Source organism: Myxine glutinosa, chromosome 3 (genome assembly GCF_964187855.1).
Source record: "Myxine glutinosa chromosome 3, kmMyxGlut1.1, whole genome shotgun sequence".
NCBI lineage: Eukaryota > Metazoa > Chordata > Myxini > Myxiniformes > Myxinidae > Myxine > Myxine glutinosa.
Window position 1 is genome coordinate 134,424,305 of NC_136263.1, and position 16,714 is coordinate 134,441,018.

Consider the following 16,714-nt stretch of genomic DNA (forward strand, 5'->3'; position numbering starts at 1 on the left):
GTGACTCAAGCTGCGGTGAACCTATTCCTGGCAAGAATCAAGACATTCCCTTAAAGCATGCAGGAAAGTGTGTGCATGCGCTCACAAAAATACTAGTCTACGTCCTCCCCTTTGGTGGAGATTATTGATATATTTGTACAATTTATACCAAAAGCAAATTTGATGAAATAATTTAATTCGTTTTACAGTTTTAAATTCACTTACAAGAATGTGGGTGGCACCACCCTTTTATAAGTGGATCTTTGGAACCGGTCACAAATTACCGTGAGGGCACTGAAGAGTAAATCACAAAGTGAGGAGGAGTACGACGTTTATGCTGGAATAAATGGAGTAGGTACTGTAACTTACCTCAAAACAAGGTCATTAATTAGGCAGCTGCGTTTTTATTGACAACGATAGTTACATCTGCATTCTCCCCAGAACGGGCTTGTTTGTAAGATGCCTAAAATGCAAATTAATAATGCCGGTTTACCTACAACCTCTGCATTATCAGGTACATTGTTCTTAGCACTACAAAACACCATATCCCCTTTAAGATGAGCTCGTTTTCACTCAGATCTTGATTATGCCATAAAGCCAAAGCAATGATGCATTGGACGATTGTACAGTCACGTGAAAAAGTAAGTACACCCCATGTAAAGTTTAGACTTTTTCAACATATTTCAACATACAGCTATTTGATCTTCATTTCAACAATATTGATAGATAAAGGTGATATAATATAACAAATATCATGAAACATTTACATTTTGTAGTCCATTGTATAATTTAAATAAACATAAATGCAAATTTTGCATGTGGAAAAAGTAAGTACACCCCCACATTTATCACGACTTCAAATACTTAAATTAGAATCAGGTGCACCAGCTCAGGTGCAAATGATTAGAACATCGTTAGAGAGGATCTTGGAGGAACCTGTCTTATTTAAACCTCAGACATTTAGTTTGGTTTGCCCTTTGTTGTTCAAGTGTGCGGCGTCACCATGCCTAGATCAAAAGAGCTCTCTGAGGCCTTCAGAAAGAAGGTTATAGATGCCTACGAGTCTGGGAAGCGATTTAAAAAGATCTCCAAACAATTTGAAATCAATCATTCGACTGTCCGGAAGGTCATCTACAAGGGGAGAAGATTCCATACAACTGCCAACTTGTTCAGGCCAGGCCGCCCCAGCAAGTTCAGCCCGAGAGCAGACCGCAAGATGCTGAAAGAAATCTCTAAGAACCCCAGAATGTCATCACGGGACCTACAGGTAGCTCTTGCCACTGTTGATGTCAAAGTGCACGAGTCTACCATTAGAAAGAGGCAGCACAAATTTGAACTACATGGGAGGTGTGCCAGGAGGAAACCTTTGCTGTCCAGAAAGAACATCAGGGCAAGACTAAAGTTTGCCAATGAACACCTCGGCAAAGACCAGCACTTCTGGAACAATGTGCTCTGGACAGATGAGTCAAAGGTAGAGCTATTTGGCCACAGTACCAGGAGACATGTTTTGCGAAAACCAAAGACAGCATTTGACCACAAGAACCTGATACCAACTGCAAAGCATGGTGATGGAAATATTATGGTTTGGGGCAGCTTTGCTGCATCAAGGCCTGGGCAGCTCACCATCATATAATCCACTATGAATTCTTCATTGTACCAGAGGGTGCTTGAGGATAATGTGAGGCCATCTGTCGGAAATTTGAAGCTCAACCGAAGGTGGACCTTGCAACATGACAATGACCCTAAACATACCAGTAAATCCACAAAGAAATAGCTGAAAAGAAAGAATTGGAGGGTTCTCGAATGGCCAAGTCAAAGCCCGGATCTAAATCCCATCGAGATGTTGTGGGGGGATTTGAAACGAGCTGTGCATGCAAGAAACCCCTCAAACATCGCACAGCTGAATTAATTCTGCATGGAGGAGTAGGCAAAAATTTCTCCCAGTCGATGTCAGAGACTGTTAGACAGTTATAAGAAACGCCTACTTGAGGTTGTTTCTGCCAAACGGGGCAATACCACCTATTAGAGCCAAGGGTGTACTTACTTTTTCCACATGCGAAATTTGCATTTATGTTTATTTAAATTATACAATGGACTACAAAATGTAAATGTTTCATGATATTTGTTATATTATATCACCTTTATCTATCAATATTGTTGAAATGAAAATCAAATAGCTGTATGTTGAAATATTTTGAAAAAGTCAAAACTTTACATGGGGTCTACTTACTTTTTCACGTGACTGTAACAGTGCAGGCCAACATGGGCAAACATTCATGCATAAAAATTAAACAAAACCGACATACCTTTTGAAGAGGATTTACAATGCCAACCTTTGGATTAGCATTGAATATCTTGTTGTAATTAACTTCGCGATTTGCAAGCTCTAGTTCGTAATACTTCCTGTCTTCCTAGAAGGAGGATCATCCATTTAGGCATGATGCAAGACAAAAATATTTTACCAGGAATTTTTTTTTTGAACTAAGTTCATGCAACATAACTCATACCATGAGACTCCTGATATGCTGCTCTTGCTCTGCCAGCAAACCCTGAAGGTGAGAGATTCGTTGTCGATCATCTGGCCATCGTTTCCACTGCTTCAACGCCTTCTGTGCCTCCAGAAGTCTGAACACAGCAGTTGTCATTTGCAGTTTTTGTTTGGTAGGGTGTAAATAGTAAAAGGGAATGTTTTTTAAAATCCAGTTTGCAAAACATGTCTGAAGGTTGGGACGAAAGTATTGCCTCTTTTCAGTTAACAACTAAAGCGTTGTAGGAAAGCTATGCAAGATCATAATGAAAGGTTTGTATCTCATGCCTATTTTAAATTTAGCGGCATTGTGATCGGTCACGTGACAACATCACACCACAATTTCAAAATGTCTGCCCCATTAGATGTGCATACGAAGCATAGAACAGTTTTTAAATTTCTTACTGCGGAAGAGGTTCCTCCAGTTGATATTCATAAGCATTTAAATAATGTGCTTGTTGCGGAACCAGATTTTGGGTTTACCACGAGGGGCGACATCTTGGACTCCTCTCAAACTACAGCCTTGCAGGCCGCATGCCACGGATAAGTCCACGGCGCATCGGGTTGGCAAGCAACTGCAGACGCCGATTGATATCGCCAAACCTGGCAGGGTCCTCGCTCTTTGACAAATGCATTACCTTTCCGGTGGATTCGCAATGTCAATTGGGGCACATACTCGTACATGTATTTAGGTATGGCCTAGCAGAACCATGAAGAACGCACTCGCTAAGTTAAGGAGCCAATCGGTGGGGCAGAACTTCCCATATATCAATACTTACACACTAAATCGAGCCAAAAGAGAACGAGATGAAACAGATGGAATGGAAACAAACCGATTACCAAAAAAAATTACTACCCAAATAGTTGTTAATGTTAATGGGTTAGACTTTCGGTCTTGTTTACAAAATATTTAAAAATGAAATACAGAAATATATAATTTACATCAGTAGTCAACCCCCTGAATCAAGTGCCTGTGGAAGCGATTACAGCTTCAAGTATTCTTGGGTGCAGAGGATGCATCTGATATGTCTGTATCAGCTTTGCACATCTGGATTTGGGTAGTTTCTCCCATTACTCCTTAAAGATTTGCTCAAGCTCTGTCAAGTTGGATGGGGAGCATCCGTGAACAGCAATCTTCAAGTATTTCCACAGATTCTCAATGGGATTCAAGTCTGGGATTTGGCTGGGCCACTCAAGGACTTTCACATTCTTGTTCTGAAGCCATCCCAGTGTTGCTTTAGCTAGATATTTGGGTTCATTGTTCTGTTGCAAGAAATATTCACTGAAGTCTCAGGTCTTTTGAACTCTGCAGCAGGTTCTCCTCCAGGATTTTCCTGTATTTGGCTTTATTAATTGTTCCATCTTTCCTTACAAGTTTCTCAGTCCCTGCCACTGAAAAGCATCCCCATAGCATGATGCTGAAACCACTATGCCTCATGGTAGGGATGGTGTTATATGGGTGATGAGCTGTGCTCAGTTTCCACCAGACGTAGCACTTTGCATTCAGGTGAAAGAGTTCAATTTTTGTCTCATCAAACCAAATAATCTTTTGCCTCATGCTCTCAGTCTTTTACTTGCATTTTTGCAAACTTCAGGTGTGCTGTCATGTGCCTTTTTCTCAGGAGTGGCTTCCATCTGGTCACTCTCCCATAAAGCCTAAATTTGTGAAGTGCGGCAGAGACTGTTGTTCTTCCAGCACGTTCTCCCATCTCAGCCAAGGAAATATAGTTCTCTCAGTGGTCACTGAGTTCACCTCCACCTCCCTAACCAAGGTCCTTCTTGCCCAGTTGCTCAGTTTGGTCAGACCACCGGCTATAGGAAGAGTCTGGGTAGTTCCATATTATTTTCATTTCCCAATGATGAAGCTCACTCTGCTCTTGGGAACTTTTAACACTTCAGAATTTTTTTTATACCGTTCCCCAGATCTACACCTCCTCACAATTCTATCCCGGAGTTCTATGGACAGTTCCTTGGACTTCATGGTAGAGTTTCAGCTCTGCAATGCAGTCAACTGTGGGACCTTATATAGAAAGGTTTGTTTCTTTCTAAATCATGTGCAATCAATTGAATTGCCCACAGGTGGAATCCATTCAAGTTTTGGAGACATCTCAAGGATGATCAAAGGAAATTGGATGCACTTGATCTAAAGTTGGACTGTCATAGCAAATGGGTTGCATACTTATTGACTCAAGACATTTCAGCTTTTCATTTTTAATTATTTTGTAAAAATGTCAAATAAAAAATCCACTGACATTATGGGGTATTATGTGTAGATCAGCTACGAAAAAATTCTCAATTTACTCCATTTTAAATTCACGCTGTAACACAACAAAATGTGAAAAAGTCAAGAGGTGTGAATACTTTCTGAAGGCATTGTACCTTGCAGAAACATTGCATCAAGTAATAAAGAAACGTGACTTTCCTCTCAGCCACGGTTGCACCTTGAATTAATCATACAATTGAGGTGATTTGAATGAGCATTGAGTATCTTGTTGTAATTAACTTCTCCATTAACTTGTAATCAATGATGTAAACAACAATAAAATACAGTCTTAGCCAAAAATATTGGCATCCTTGCACTTTTTTCAAATAATGCACCATTTCTTCCAGAAAATTGTTGAAATTAAAAAATATTTTGGTATCCACATATGTATTTCTTTGGTTTGCAGGTGAACAAAACAAAAAAGCTGAAACGATTACTAAATCTTAGCTTATTCCACACAGAAATCCTCAAATGGCCCGGGCAATATTATTGGCACCTTTGAGAAGTTGTCAGAAATAATTAGATTTCAAGCAGGCGATTCTCCTTTACTTTGAAATTGAACTCACCTATGGCGAGTTGCAGGTGCCTGCAATTTAAAAATCACTCATTCAACAAATTTTAATCGAGAAAAGGAATCATTCTGCTGTTTTGTTTCACTGTGTGTACCACAACAAGCATGGAGAAAAGAAAGAAAGCCAGGGAATTGTCTGAGGAGGTCAGACAAGATTGTAGCCATGCATGGACAATCCCAATGCTACAAGTCCATCTCCAGAGACCTTGATGTTCCCGTGTCCACCGTACGCAATGTTATGAGGAAGTTTAAGGCCCATGGCATTGTAGCCAACCTCCCTGGACGTGGCCGCAAAAGAAAACTTGATCGAAGATTGCAGCAAAGGATTGTTAGAATGGTGGAGAAAGCACCTCGATCAACTGCCTGCCAAACAGATTCAAGCTGACCTTCAGACACAAGGTACAACAGTTTCAACTCGCACCATCCATCGTCAACTCAACGAAAGGGGGTTCTATGGTAGGAGACCCAGGAGGACCCCACTGCTGAGAAAGAGACATAAGAAAGCCCGACTGGAGTTTGCCAAAACACACCTGAACAAGCCAAAATCCTTCTGAGAGAATGTCGTGTGGACAGATGAGACCAAATTAGAGCTTTCTGGGAAAGCACATCATCTCTATGTTTACAGAAAACAAAATGAAGCCTTCAAAGAAAAGAACACATTCCCTACAGTCAAACATGGAGGAGGTTCAGTGATGTTTTGGGGTTGCTGTGCTGCCTCTGGCTCTGGGTACCTTGAATGTGTGCATGGCATCATGAAATCAGGAGATTAACAAGGCATTTTGGAGCGCAATTTTCAACCCAGTGTCAGAAAGCTGGGTCTCCGTCAAAGGTCGTGGGTCTTGCAGCAGGACAATGATCCCAAACACATTTCAAAAAGCACCCAGGAATGGTTCAAGACAAAATGCTGGACTGTTCTGGAGTGGCCAGCAATGAGTCCAGATCTAAATCCCATTGAGCACCTGTGGGGAGATCTGAAAACAGCAGTTGGGGGAAGGCACCCTTCAAATCTGGGAGAACTGGAGCAGTTTGCATAATAAGAGTGGGCCAAACTACCAGTAGAGAGGTGTAGGAAGCTCATTCGTGGCTATAGGAAGTGCTTGACTGCAGTTATTTTGTCCAAAGGCCGTGCTACCAAATATTAAGTCGAGGGTATCAATAATTTAGTCAATGCCATTTCTTTTTTATTTTCTGATTTAAAAGGATACATTAAGTTCTGAATCTAAAACAAAGGTTCTGTAATATTAACAGTGAAATAAAGAATTGTGGAGACCAAATACTTTTGTCAATTTCAACTTATTTTTAGAGAAAATTGTGAGTTAATTAAAAAAAGTGCAAGGGTGCCAATATTTTTGGCCTTGACTGTAGTTAAAAACTAACGACTGCATAGGCCATAGACCATGCAAGACAACTGATAAAAAGGGGCAATACCTGTGGGTTCACCTGGTAGACCAGTCAAGGTGAACCAGTAGTAGGTGTGCTTGACCAATTAAATTTGAAACGGAGAAGAAAGCAAACACCTATTTTGGGGGAAACCCCTGATACTTTTAATGCTGTAAACAAACTTTAATCCATCACGGGTGATAAAGGTTGGGGTCTCCAAAGTTTCATCCAAATCGTGTGTGTAGTTTTGGAGAAGAAAGGAAATACCTATTTGTCTTTTTTGGGGGGCGGGGGAGGGGGGGGGGGAGGGTGTGGTTCAATTTGACCACCAGTAGACTCCCTTTAGGCCCATATCTTTTTTTAATGCCGCGAACAAACTTTGATACATCATGGCTGATGAAGGTTGGTGTCACGTATCATCAAAATGGTCTAGAGCTACTGCTGTGAGAACGCCTCAGAACGAGCTCAAAGTTTGCCTGTCAATACAAGCTACCCTGGGTACGGAATGAGGCAAGGGAAGCACAAGGCAAGGGCGCAGTGACACCACGGAGGCCCTGGCATGTCACACCCTCCTCATGATAACCTCATCATCATACCATGTACTCCTGTCACTACCTTAATGATCCAAAGCCAGCTTCCCCATCCTTTCCCTCCCCCTCTATTATTTGATCCCATCCCAAACCCCGCCTGGCTGGATAAGGTAAACAGAGGAGTCGTTTCCATACTCCAAACTGTCTCTTTCTCTTATCCTTTGTTTTATTCTTCTCGTGGAATTTTTTTTTTTTTTTGTGTACAGAGTCGAGGCTCGTGAAAGAGCTAACATTTATCAAACAAACAAGCAAACAAAGTATATTAAAAGGGGAGCGGTCGACAAGATGGGGAGAGAAGGGGAGGAAGCACACAAACACAACATTTGAGAGCAGGGACATCGGGAGATGTTTTTGGAGGGAGAGGGCCTGGGGGAGGAGGCAGGATAGGTATAAAACGCAAGGACACCAAGGACTTCCAGGAAAGAAGTCAAAAGTCACTTCAAAAAAGTGGATTTGGGGTGAAATTAGCAGGGGTAGAAAAGATCAAGGTTTTGGATTGGGGAAGATAAGAGATGATGGTGAACAGCCGTTTTAAAGACCTGGAGGGAGGAGTGGGATTGAAGGGAGTGAGGGAGTTTGTTCCAGAGGCGGGAGAAAAGAGGAATGAAGGAGTGAAGGTGAGCAGAGAGTCTTGATTTTGGCAGTTTAACCATAAGAGGGTTGCAGGCAGATCTTGTGCGACCTGCAGGAATATTTGGGGGACAGAGCCCAGAGAGAGCTGGGGGAGCAAGGCCGGAGAGGAGTCGGTGGAAAGACCACCAACCTGCCTGCGGTGATTAAGTGAAAGGCCCTCGGAGATAGCGTCATCGCGGGGGATTCCAATGATTCTGAACGCTTTGGTTTCAACAGCGTGAAGACGAGCTAGGTGTGAGGCAGGAGCACCAGCCCAGAGGGGAGAGCAGTACTCCATTGAGCTGCGGATGAAAGCCTTGTATGTGGTGAGGAGCTCAGGTGTGCCAAGGAAGCACTTTGCACGATGGAGGATGCCCAGTCGGCGACTGGCTTTGGAGGCCAGCTTGGAAATGTGGTTTTCCCAGGAAAGATCATGGCAGATAGTGAGACCCAAAAGCTTGAGTGACAGAACTTCTTGGAGAGGATTATTCAGAAAGTAGATGGGAGGGTTGTCCAGTCGGTCTTTTCGGAGAGGCATCGTAAGAGTGTGAGATTTGTCAGGATTGAAAGACATGTTCCACTTGTTTGCCCAGTCTGTGATTTTGTCCAGGTCTGCAGAGAGTGAGGAGGCTGCAGACTGCCGATCTGAGGGATGAGGAATGGAGCGGCAGAGAGTGGAGTCATCAGCAAAGAGATAGAGAGGATTTTGAAGAGAGTCAGAGAGATCATTGATGAAGACCAGAAAAAGCACAGGGCCCAGAACACTGCCTTGGGGAACTCCAGCCTGAACAGGAAGAGGAGATGAGAGAAACCCATTCAGGGCCACACGTTGACGACGACTGGAGAGGAAGTCCGCCAGCCATGCGTGGAGATTTCCATGGATACCAAAGGAGGAGAGTTTGGTGAGCAGAGCGGGGTGCCAGACCGTATCGAAGGCACGTGATATGTCGAGGGAGACAGCTCTAATTTCCTGTTTGGCATTGAGGACCTCCATCCATCGTTGAGACAGCTGGTATCTCATCTCAGGTATCTTATCTCAATGTTTATGATAAGGTTTATTTATCAGAATACTACTAGCTAAGGACAAGTCTGCTCATTTGTACCTTTTTAATTTGCTTGCTTTTGCTGTAAATACATGCCCTTTTGCCTTTGATTTTGCTTTGTGAATAAACACATAAATAACGTGCTTTTCACCAGCACTTGGGAAAATAAATAGTAGTTGTGCATTTTCCATCTGCTTCGCTCTCATCCTTTCTTTCGTTGATCTGACACGGTGTGTACGTAGTGGATGGCCAAGAGGTCTGCACCACTGTTTTGTTTCAGTAGTGGTTAGCCAGCATTCACTTACGGTTTGCTCGGCCATAGTGGTAATAGTAATTGTGGAAGATGGGTGAATGCTGAGGGCACGGTCCTTAGCTGAGGTCATCAGGTCACCGACTGGTAACTTGAAAATAAGGCGAGAGGACCTTGTTAGACCTGATTATCTCAACCGACGTCCGCGGAGTTATCTGTGGCATGGTGGCTTCAGGTCAGAGGTCTGGGAGCAAATCCGAGGAACCTCCTAATGGTAACTCCCGAACCCCTGTGCCGTAACAATATACATTCAAGGCTCATGGAAAAGCTAGTACACAGAACGGATCAGGACAAACCAGGACACAAAAGGAACAGGAGACAGAGGGGAAAACACCAACAGCAGAGTTAATGGCCTAGATAGACGGAGACTTGGACAAACAATGGGTGTGGAAAGGAATGGGAGGGGGCAGGCGAGGACGCATATAGAGTGGACAAGATGGATACAGAAGGAAACTCGAAGGAGGGAAAGCTGGAAATTTGAAAGGAGGAGGGTTTGCGTTTGGTTGGGGAGGGGTGGGGGTGGGGGGGAGAGGGTTAATATGAGGGTAGAAAATAATCATGATTTTAGATTGGGGACGATCTGAGCTGGTGGTGAACAGCTGTCTTATAGACCTGGAGGGAAGAATGGGATTGAAAGGAATGTGGAATTTGGTTCCACAGGCAGAAAAAAGGAGGAGCTAATGAATTTTGGTGAGCAGTGATCCTGGATTTAGGTAGTTTCACCAGAAGGGGGTTGATGGTGGACCGTGTGTGCCCTGCAGAATCCTGGGGTGGAGGGTACAAAAAAACCCGGAAAGAGCAGAGGGTGCAAGATCAGAAAGGAGGTGGTAGAAGACAGAGAGATTACCGACCTGACTGTAATGGTGAAGTGATAGACCCATAGACTCGGCTTCCTTTCGTGAGATTCCAATAAACTTTAAGGCCTTAGTTTCTGCAGTGTCCGGCTGAGCAAGATGTGAGGCAGGGGAGCCAGCCCAAAGGGGAGAGCAGTACTCCATCAAGCTGCGGATGAGGTCTATTTTTTTGGTCTATTCTATATTTATTTTTTTGTATACAGAATCGAGGTTCATGTAAGAGCTAAAACATTGAACATGAAAACATGCACAGACACATAAAACATGCAATGAAGGGAGCGGGAGACAAAAGGGGGAGAGGGGGGAAAAAGGGAAGCACACAAGCACAACAGAAGAGAACAGGGACGTCGGTAGATCTGTAGAAGGGGGAGGAGGGAGGTGTCCATGGTATAAAGCAAATGAATGCTTCGAGGAATTTCAGGAAAGAAGTTGGGGATTTAAAGAGGTGTATTTGGGGTGTTTTAACGGGGGTAGAAAAGATCAAGGTTTTTGATGGGGGAAGATAAGAGATGGTGGTGACCAGCTGTTTTAAAGACCTGGAGGGAGGAGAGGAATTGAAGAGAGTGTGAGAGTTTGTTCCAGAGGTGGGAGAAAAGAGGAATGAAGGAGTGAAGGTAAGCAGAGAGTCTTGATTTTGGCAGTTTCACCAGAAGAGGGTTGCTGGCAGATCTTGTGCGACCTGCAGGAACATTTGGGGGACAGAAACAGACAGAGCAGGGGGAGCAAGGCCGGAGAGGAGTCGGTAGAGGTCAGAAAGACCACCTACCTGCCTGCGGTGAGAGAGAGAGAAAGGCCCTCAGAATCAGCTTCATCACGGGAGATTCCAATGGTTCTGAAAGATTTGGTTACAACCGCGTGAAGCCGAGCTAGGTGTGAGGCAGGAGCACCAGCCCAGAGGGGAGAGCAGTATTCCATTGAGCTGTGGATGAAAGCCTTGTATGTGGTGAGGAGCTCAGAAGTGCCCAGAAATGTCTTTGCATGACGGAGGATGCCCAGTCGGCGACTTGCTTTGGAGGCCAGCTGGGAAATGTGGTTTTCCCAGGAAAGATCATGGCAGATAGTGAGACCCAAAAGCTTGAGTGACAGAACATCTTCAAGAGGATTGTTCAGAAAGTAGATGGGAGGGTTCTCCAGACGGTCTTTTCGGAGAGACAAAGTGAGAGTGTGAGATTTGTCAGGATTGAAAGACATGTTCCGTTTGACCAGTTTGAGATAATGTCCAGGTCTAACATCTAATGATAATGATAATGTCTAACAACAACCATTGCATTGGTGTCAGGATCGGGACCCAGTGGCCATTACATTCATAATTTATTCTGTAAATAATGAATTGGCACAATGATTAATGCTCAAAATCACAGCATTTTATGAATACCCAACTATGCAAGCCCTCGTGTCTTCAATCATGCATTTGGGCCTTACTCGTTCTCCAAAGTGGAAATCTTCTCCTTGAGAAGGTCCTGCGCTGCAGTGTACTCGTGCATCAGGTTATGATTTTCATGAACGTGGTCTGCAGTCAGCTGCTGTCGCTCGCTCTCCAATCTTTGCTTCATTTCCTCTATGCAATTCCTGAATCGTTTCATTCACAACGCATCCAAAGATATTGAAACACGCATGGAAAGGAGTGGGAGCCCAGTTGGTACAATGTCTTTCACATGAGCATGCTTTTGCTAAATATCAAATAGCCCCCAATACAAGTTGGGTGCAAATGTCTGGGAATAATATATATTTTTTCAAATAGAGTGATTTTGTTAACAGCAATTTGAGATGCTGGAAGAAGAAGAAAATGGCAAACATAGCTCGGTGTCAGACTGTACCAAAGGTCATACAAATAAATCAAAACTTTGTAAAAGCAGTAGCACTTGGCTTCATAATGTGAGGAAGAGAAAAGGATGAGTCATGGTATCTTCAGACAACTACTGTAATAAATAATAGCAGGTGGTAAAGCCAGCTTATCCATCTGAAAGAATACTTGCATTGTGATATTGTACTCTCAGGACAGCAAAAGAACAACAGTTTGAAGTTACAGTTCATTCCTTCAGCAGCCAACCATAAATATAGAAACTGATGTTAGCACACTGCCAAATAACTATCCTATATTTTTTCCATCTCAGCAGTACATTGGGAAGGCAGGAGTATCGAGTGCGTGAAATGTGAACTACCTGGCCTGGCCTGTTGAAACAAAGACTGGATTTAAGCAAAATGCAGAGCACATAGTTTATCAAATAAATGTTATTATCATATATAAATAACTAAACAATTATATATAAACATCATATACAAAATATACATCAACCAATCAGTTTCATGAATAGTATTTCATCGAGAAGGAAAGTTTCTTGCTCTGAATGTCGGAGGGCCCACCGTTCTGATGGGTGAAGTGCCTGTGCGTCAACATCATGCACGGACTGAACATGTGGTGCAGGATAGCAGACAAGGAATAATTCAGGGCTAGGAATAATTCATGATATAACATAAAGGATATAACATGAATGAGGCAAGCAATGGAGGATAAAGGGGTTCTGACTGACACATAAGAGAGCAAGTATTTTTAAACCTACAACCTATTGCAACTTTAACAGCACCCATAATTCCCACATTATAGTGGCGTCAACTGTATAAAGTTAATGGCCCATGTCTTTCATGGACTGACTAACCAAACCGAATATAGAGCAGATTTTGGCAGGATCATTTGCAATTTGTTCAGCATGCTGGCACAAACTCACCTGCTCTTCACAAAAGACAATGTGCGATCGCCCATCAGCTAATGCTACCAGATGTGACACTCATCTTAATATCCATCCGAATCCATTCGAGGGATAGCCCACTTTGTGATGTAATTCCCTGCCTGAAAAGCACCAAACCAAGTTTGGTGGAGAATCAAATCCAGGCTAGACACCTCAACGGTAGGTTCACTATGTTTACACCATCTCGTCCGACCCTCTTTATTATAACCATAATATTTGGGGAACTGTTTGACATAATTCTGAGTTATATGCAAGAAGGTAAAGATACTTTTCCAAGGAAAGAGGGAGGGGGAGAGAGTGAGGGAGGGAGAGAGAGCGAAAGAGAGAGAAAGAGAAAGAGAAAAAGAGTAAGAGTGAGAGTGAGAGAGAGAGAGAGAGAGAGAGAGAGAGAGAGAGAGAGAGAGAGAGAGAGAAAGAGAGAGAGAGAGAGAGCGAAAGAGAGAGCGGAAGAGAGAGAGAGCGAAAGAGAGAGAGAGAGCGAAAGAGAGAGCGAAAGAGAGAGCGAAAGAGAGAGCGAAAGAGAGAGCGAAAGAGAGAGCGAAAGAGAGAGCGAGAGCTGTTTTTTTTTTTGAAATTTTGTTCTTCTATTACCAGGAAATCAGTGTACATGATAAGAAGGCATATTTTCATATTTGATCAGATGCTACAGATACAGCCACCTCCAGATCACAATCAATTTGTACATCTGGTGCATCGATTTTTAACTGTGGCATCTGTACATGGTGGGGGTTGGGAGAGGATTTCATCTACTCCACGAGGGATCTCCGGTTCATCAAGCACAATGGGAGTAACAGTTTCTCATGTACTCACACAACAAGATTACAGGGTTGCTCAGAAGATGAGTCCGTGGGAATGGGTTCAGGTGATTGTTTGACAGGTGTTTTTACCCTTTGGTACAACACGGGTGATTAAGGTTGTGGTCATGTTTCATCAGAATTGCATGTGCAGTTTCCGAGAAGAAAGCAAATACCTATTTTGAGGGGGCACCCCCCTCCCCACCCGTAAACCCCCAAAGGAGCAGATTTTTTTAATGCCATGAACAAACTTTGTACATCATGGATTGTGAAGGTTGTGGTCAAGTTTCATCGAAATTGTGTGTGTAGTTTCAGAGAAGAAAGCAAATATCTATTTGTGTTGGGGGGGGGGGGGGGTCAAACCTGGATGTACTTTGACCCCCGTATACTCCCTCAGACTTCGATTTTATTTGTGCCGTGAACAATTTTCGGCACATCACAGGTGATGAAGGTTATGGTAAAGTTTCATCGAAAGAGTGTGTGTAGTTTCAGAGGAAAAAGCAAATTCCTATTTTGGGGGATCAAACCTGGACCCACTTTGACCCCCGGTAAACCCCCTTAGATCCCGATTATTTTAATGCCGTGAACAAACTTTGTGCCAAATTTGGTCGCAATCCCATCAGCGGTTTTGGAGAAGAAGTTTCAAGTGTTTACGGACTGATGGACGGGCAGGGTTGGAGGAGGAGCATCACTTTGCGTGCCCAAGTAGAGAGCATTGCTCTTGAGCCAGTTGATATTTGCAGAGCTTGTTGAGCTAAACTCCTGGACACAATGAACCATTGAACCAAGGAAGAAACATCCTCATCAGAGTGAACAATTACACACAGGTTATCTGCATAGGGGATTGTCTTGACCGGGTTTGCTGCTGGAAGGGGGTTAAAACCAAGAAGGCACGCACGCAATCAAATAAGCAAAGGCTCAACTGAAAGGGAGTACAAAAGACCAGAGAAGCACCCCATGGCGAATTCCTCTACAAACAGAGAAAGGCTGGCATAAAATATTATTAACTTTTAACAAACTAAAAAAAATTATTACACAGTAATTTAATGTAAGAGATAAAATTTGCCCCGAGGCCAAAGCCCCGTAAAACAGAAAAGAGATAAAAATGATCAATTGCTTCAAAAGCTTTTTCCTGGTCTAGGAAAACCAAACCAACATTTCTTTGTTCAATTGCACAAATGTCGATAATGTCACGAACGATAAAAATACTATCATGTATAGTCCTTTTGTGAATGCAGTAGGATTGGTCGGGGTGTACAATCTCCCCAGTCACCGGCTTGAGGCGGTTTGCAAGAGCTTTGGAAAAGATTTTATAGTCAGTACAAAGTAACGAGATTGGACGCCAGTTTTGCAAGTTCTGAAGGTCACCTTTCTTGGGAATGAGCGCAAGTGCAGCCCTGCGACAACTGAGGGGTAGCGAGCCAGATCGCAAGCTGTCGTTTAAAAGACCAAGTAGTTTAGGCCCCAAAAGATTCCAAAAGGTCCGGTAGAATTCCATCGGGATCCCATCTAAGCCCGACGCCTTTCCAGTGGGTAAAGTTTGCAACACGGAAAAAAGTTCTTCCAAAGTAACTTCCACATCCAACTGTAGACGTGCAGTTTCGGACAAGGTGGGCAAAGAGGCGACCAGAGAGTCAATCATTCAATGATCAATGTTCTTGGCACGGTACAAGTCAGAGAAGTATTCCTTGGCAGAAGCTCTGATACATTCTTGATCGTATGTCACTCTCCCTTCTTTTATCCAAAGCAAAGTTAGTTGCTGGCTTCATTTGGTTCGGGTTTCTAATCCAAAGAAGAACTTGGAAGAGGTATCTAGAAGACATATATTTTCCATTCGGAGCCGGACCAAAGCTCCTCTAGCTCGCTTTGCACACAATTCAGCAAGGAGGGCCTTTATCTTAGGCAACAAAAGGTTAGTCCATTCAGCATTAGAGGCTGAGATGTTGGACTGTAAAGTTAGAATCTCCTTGGTAAATAGGGATTGAAGAGTGAAATCGTTCTTCGTATTAAAGGACCCATACTGCTGGCAAAATATTTTTATCTGGGCTTTTGCATTGTCCCACCACTGTCCGAGGAGAGGGAAGGAAGCTTTCCACAGAAGTAAAGTCTCCCAGAAGACTTGAAAAGCATCAATAAAACATTTGACTGACATTAAAAGTCCAATAGACATTTTTTTTTTTTTTTTTTTTTTGTATACAATATCGAGGCTCGTGAAAGAGCGAACATTAATCACACAGAAAGACAAACCGACACATAAAACATATAACATAGGGAGCGGTAGACAAGATGGGGAGAGAGGGGGAAGGACACAAACACAACATTTGAGAGCAGGGACCGAGAGACATGGAGACATCGAGAGATCTGAGAGAGGGCGAGGGCTTTGGGGGGGGGGGCGTGGGAAGGGGGCAGTGGGAGAGGTATAAAACATATGGACACTGCCAGGACTTCCAGGAAAGAAGTTGGAATTTCAAACAAGGTGGATCTGGGGTGAATTAGCGGGGGTAGAAAAGATCAAGGTTTTGGATGGGGGAAGATAAGAGATGGTGGTGAACAGCTGTTTTAAAGACCTGGAGGGAGGAGTGGGATTGAAGGGAGTGAGGGAGTTTGTTCCAGAGGCGGGAGAAAAGAGGAATGAAAGAGTGAAGGTGAGCGGAGAGCCGAGATTTCGGCAGTTTAACCATCAGAGGGTTGCTGGCAGATCTTGTGCGACCTGTAGGAATATTTGGGGGACAGAGCACAGAGAGAGCTGGGGGTGCAAGGCCGGAGAGGAGTCGGTAGAAGACAGAAAGACCACCTACCTGCCTGCGGTGAGTGAGTGAAAGGCCCTCAGAGATAGCTTCATCGCGGGAGATTCCAATAATTCTGAAAGCTTTGGTTTCAACAGCGTGAAGCCGAGCTAGGTGTGAGGCAGGAGCACCGGCCCATAGGGGAGAACAGTATTCCATTGAGCTGCGGATGAAAGCCTTGTATGTGGTGAGGAGCTCAGGTGTGCCGAGGAAGGACTTCGCACGACGGAGGATGCCCAGTCGGCGACTGGCTTTGGA

The 16,714-nt window shown here is 43.6% G+C and overlaps 1 protein-coding gene across 1 annotated transcript in view; it reads right to left on the bottom strand.

The window, feature by feature from the left end:
• Positions 1-16,714, bottom strand: part of LOC137423191 (protein FAM184A) — a 192,940-nt gene that overhangs the window by 717 nt on the left and 175,509 nt on the right. Inside the window, exons 15-17 of the mRNA XM_078774580.1 lie at positions 11,552-11,698; positions 2,487-2,604; positions 2,286-2,390 (exon numbers count right to left, since the gene is read on the bottom strand). Coding sequence (XP_078630706.1) covers positions 2,286-2,390; positions 2,487-2,604; positions 11,552-11,698 — 370 coding nt within the window. The remainder of the gene's footprint in view (positions 1-2,285; positions 2,391-2,486; positions 2,605-11,551; positions 11,699-16,714) is intronic.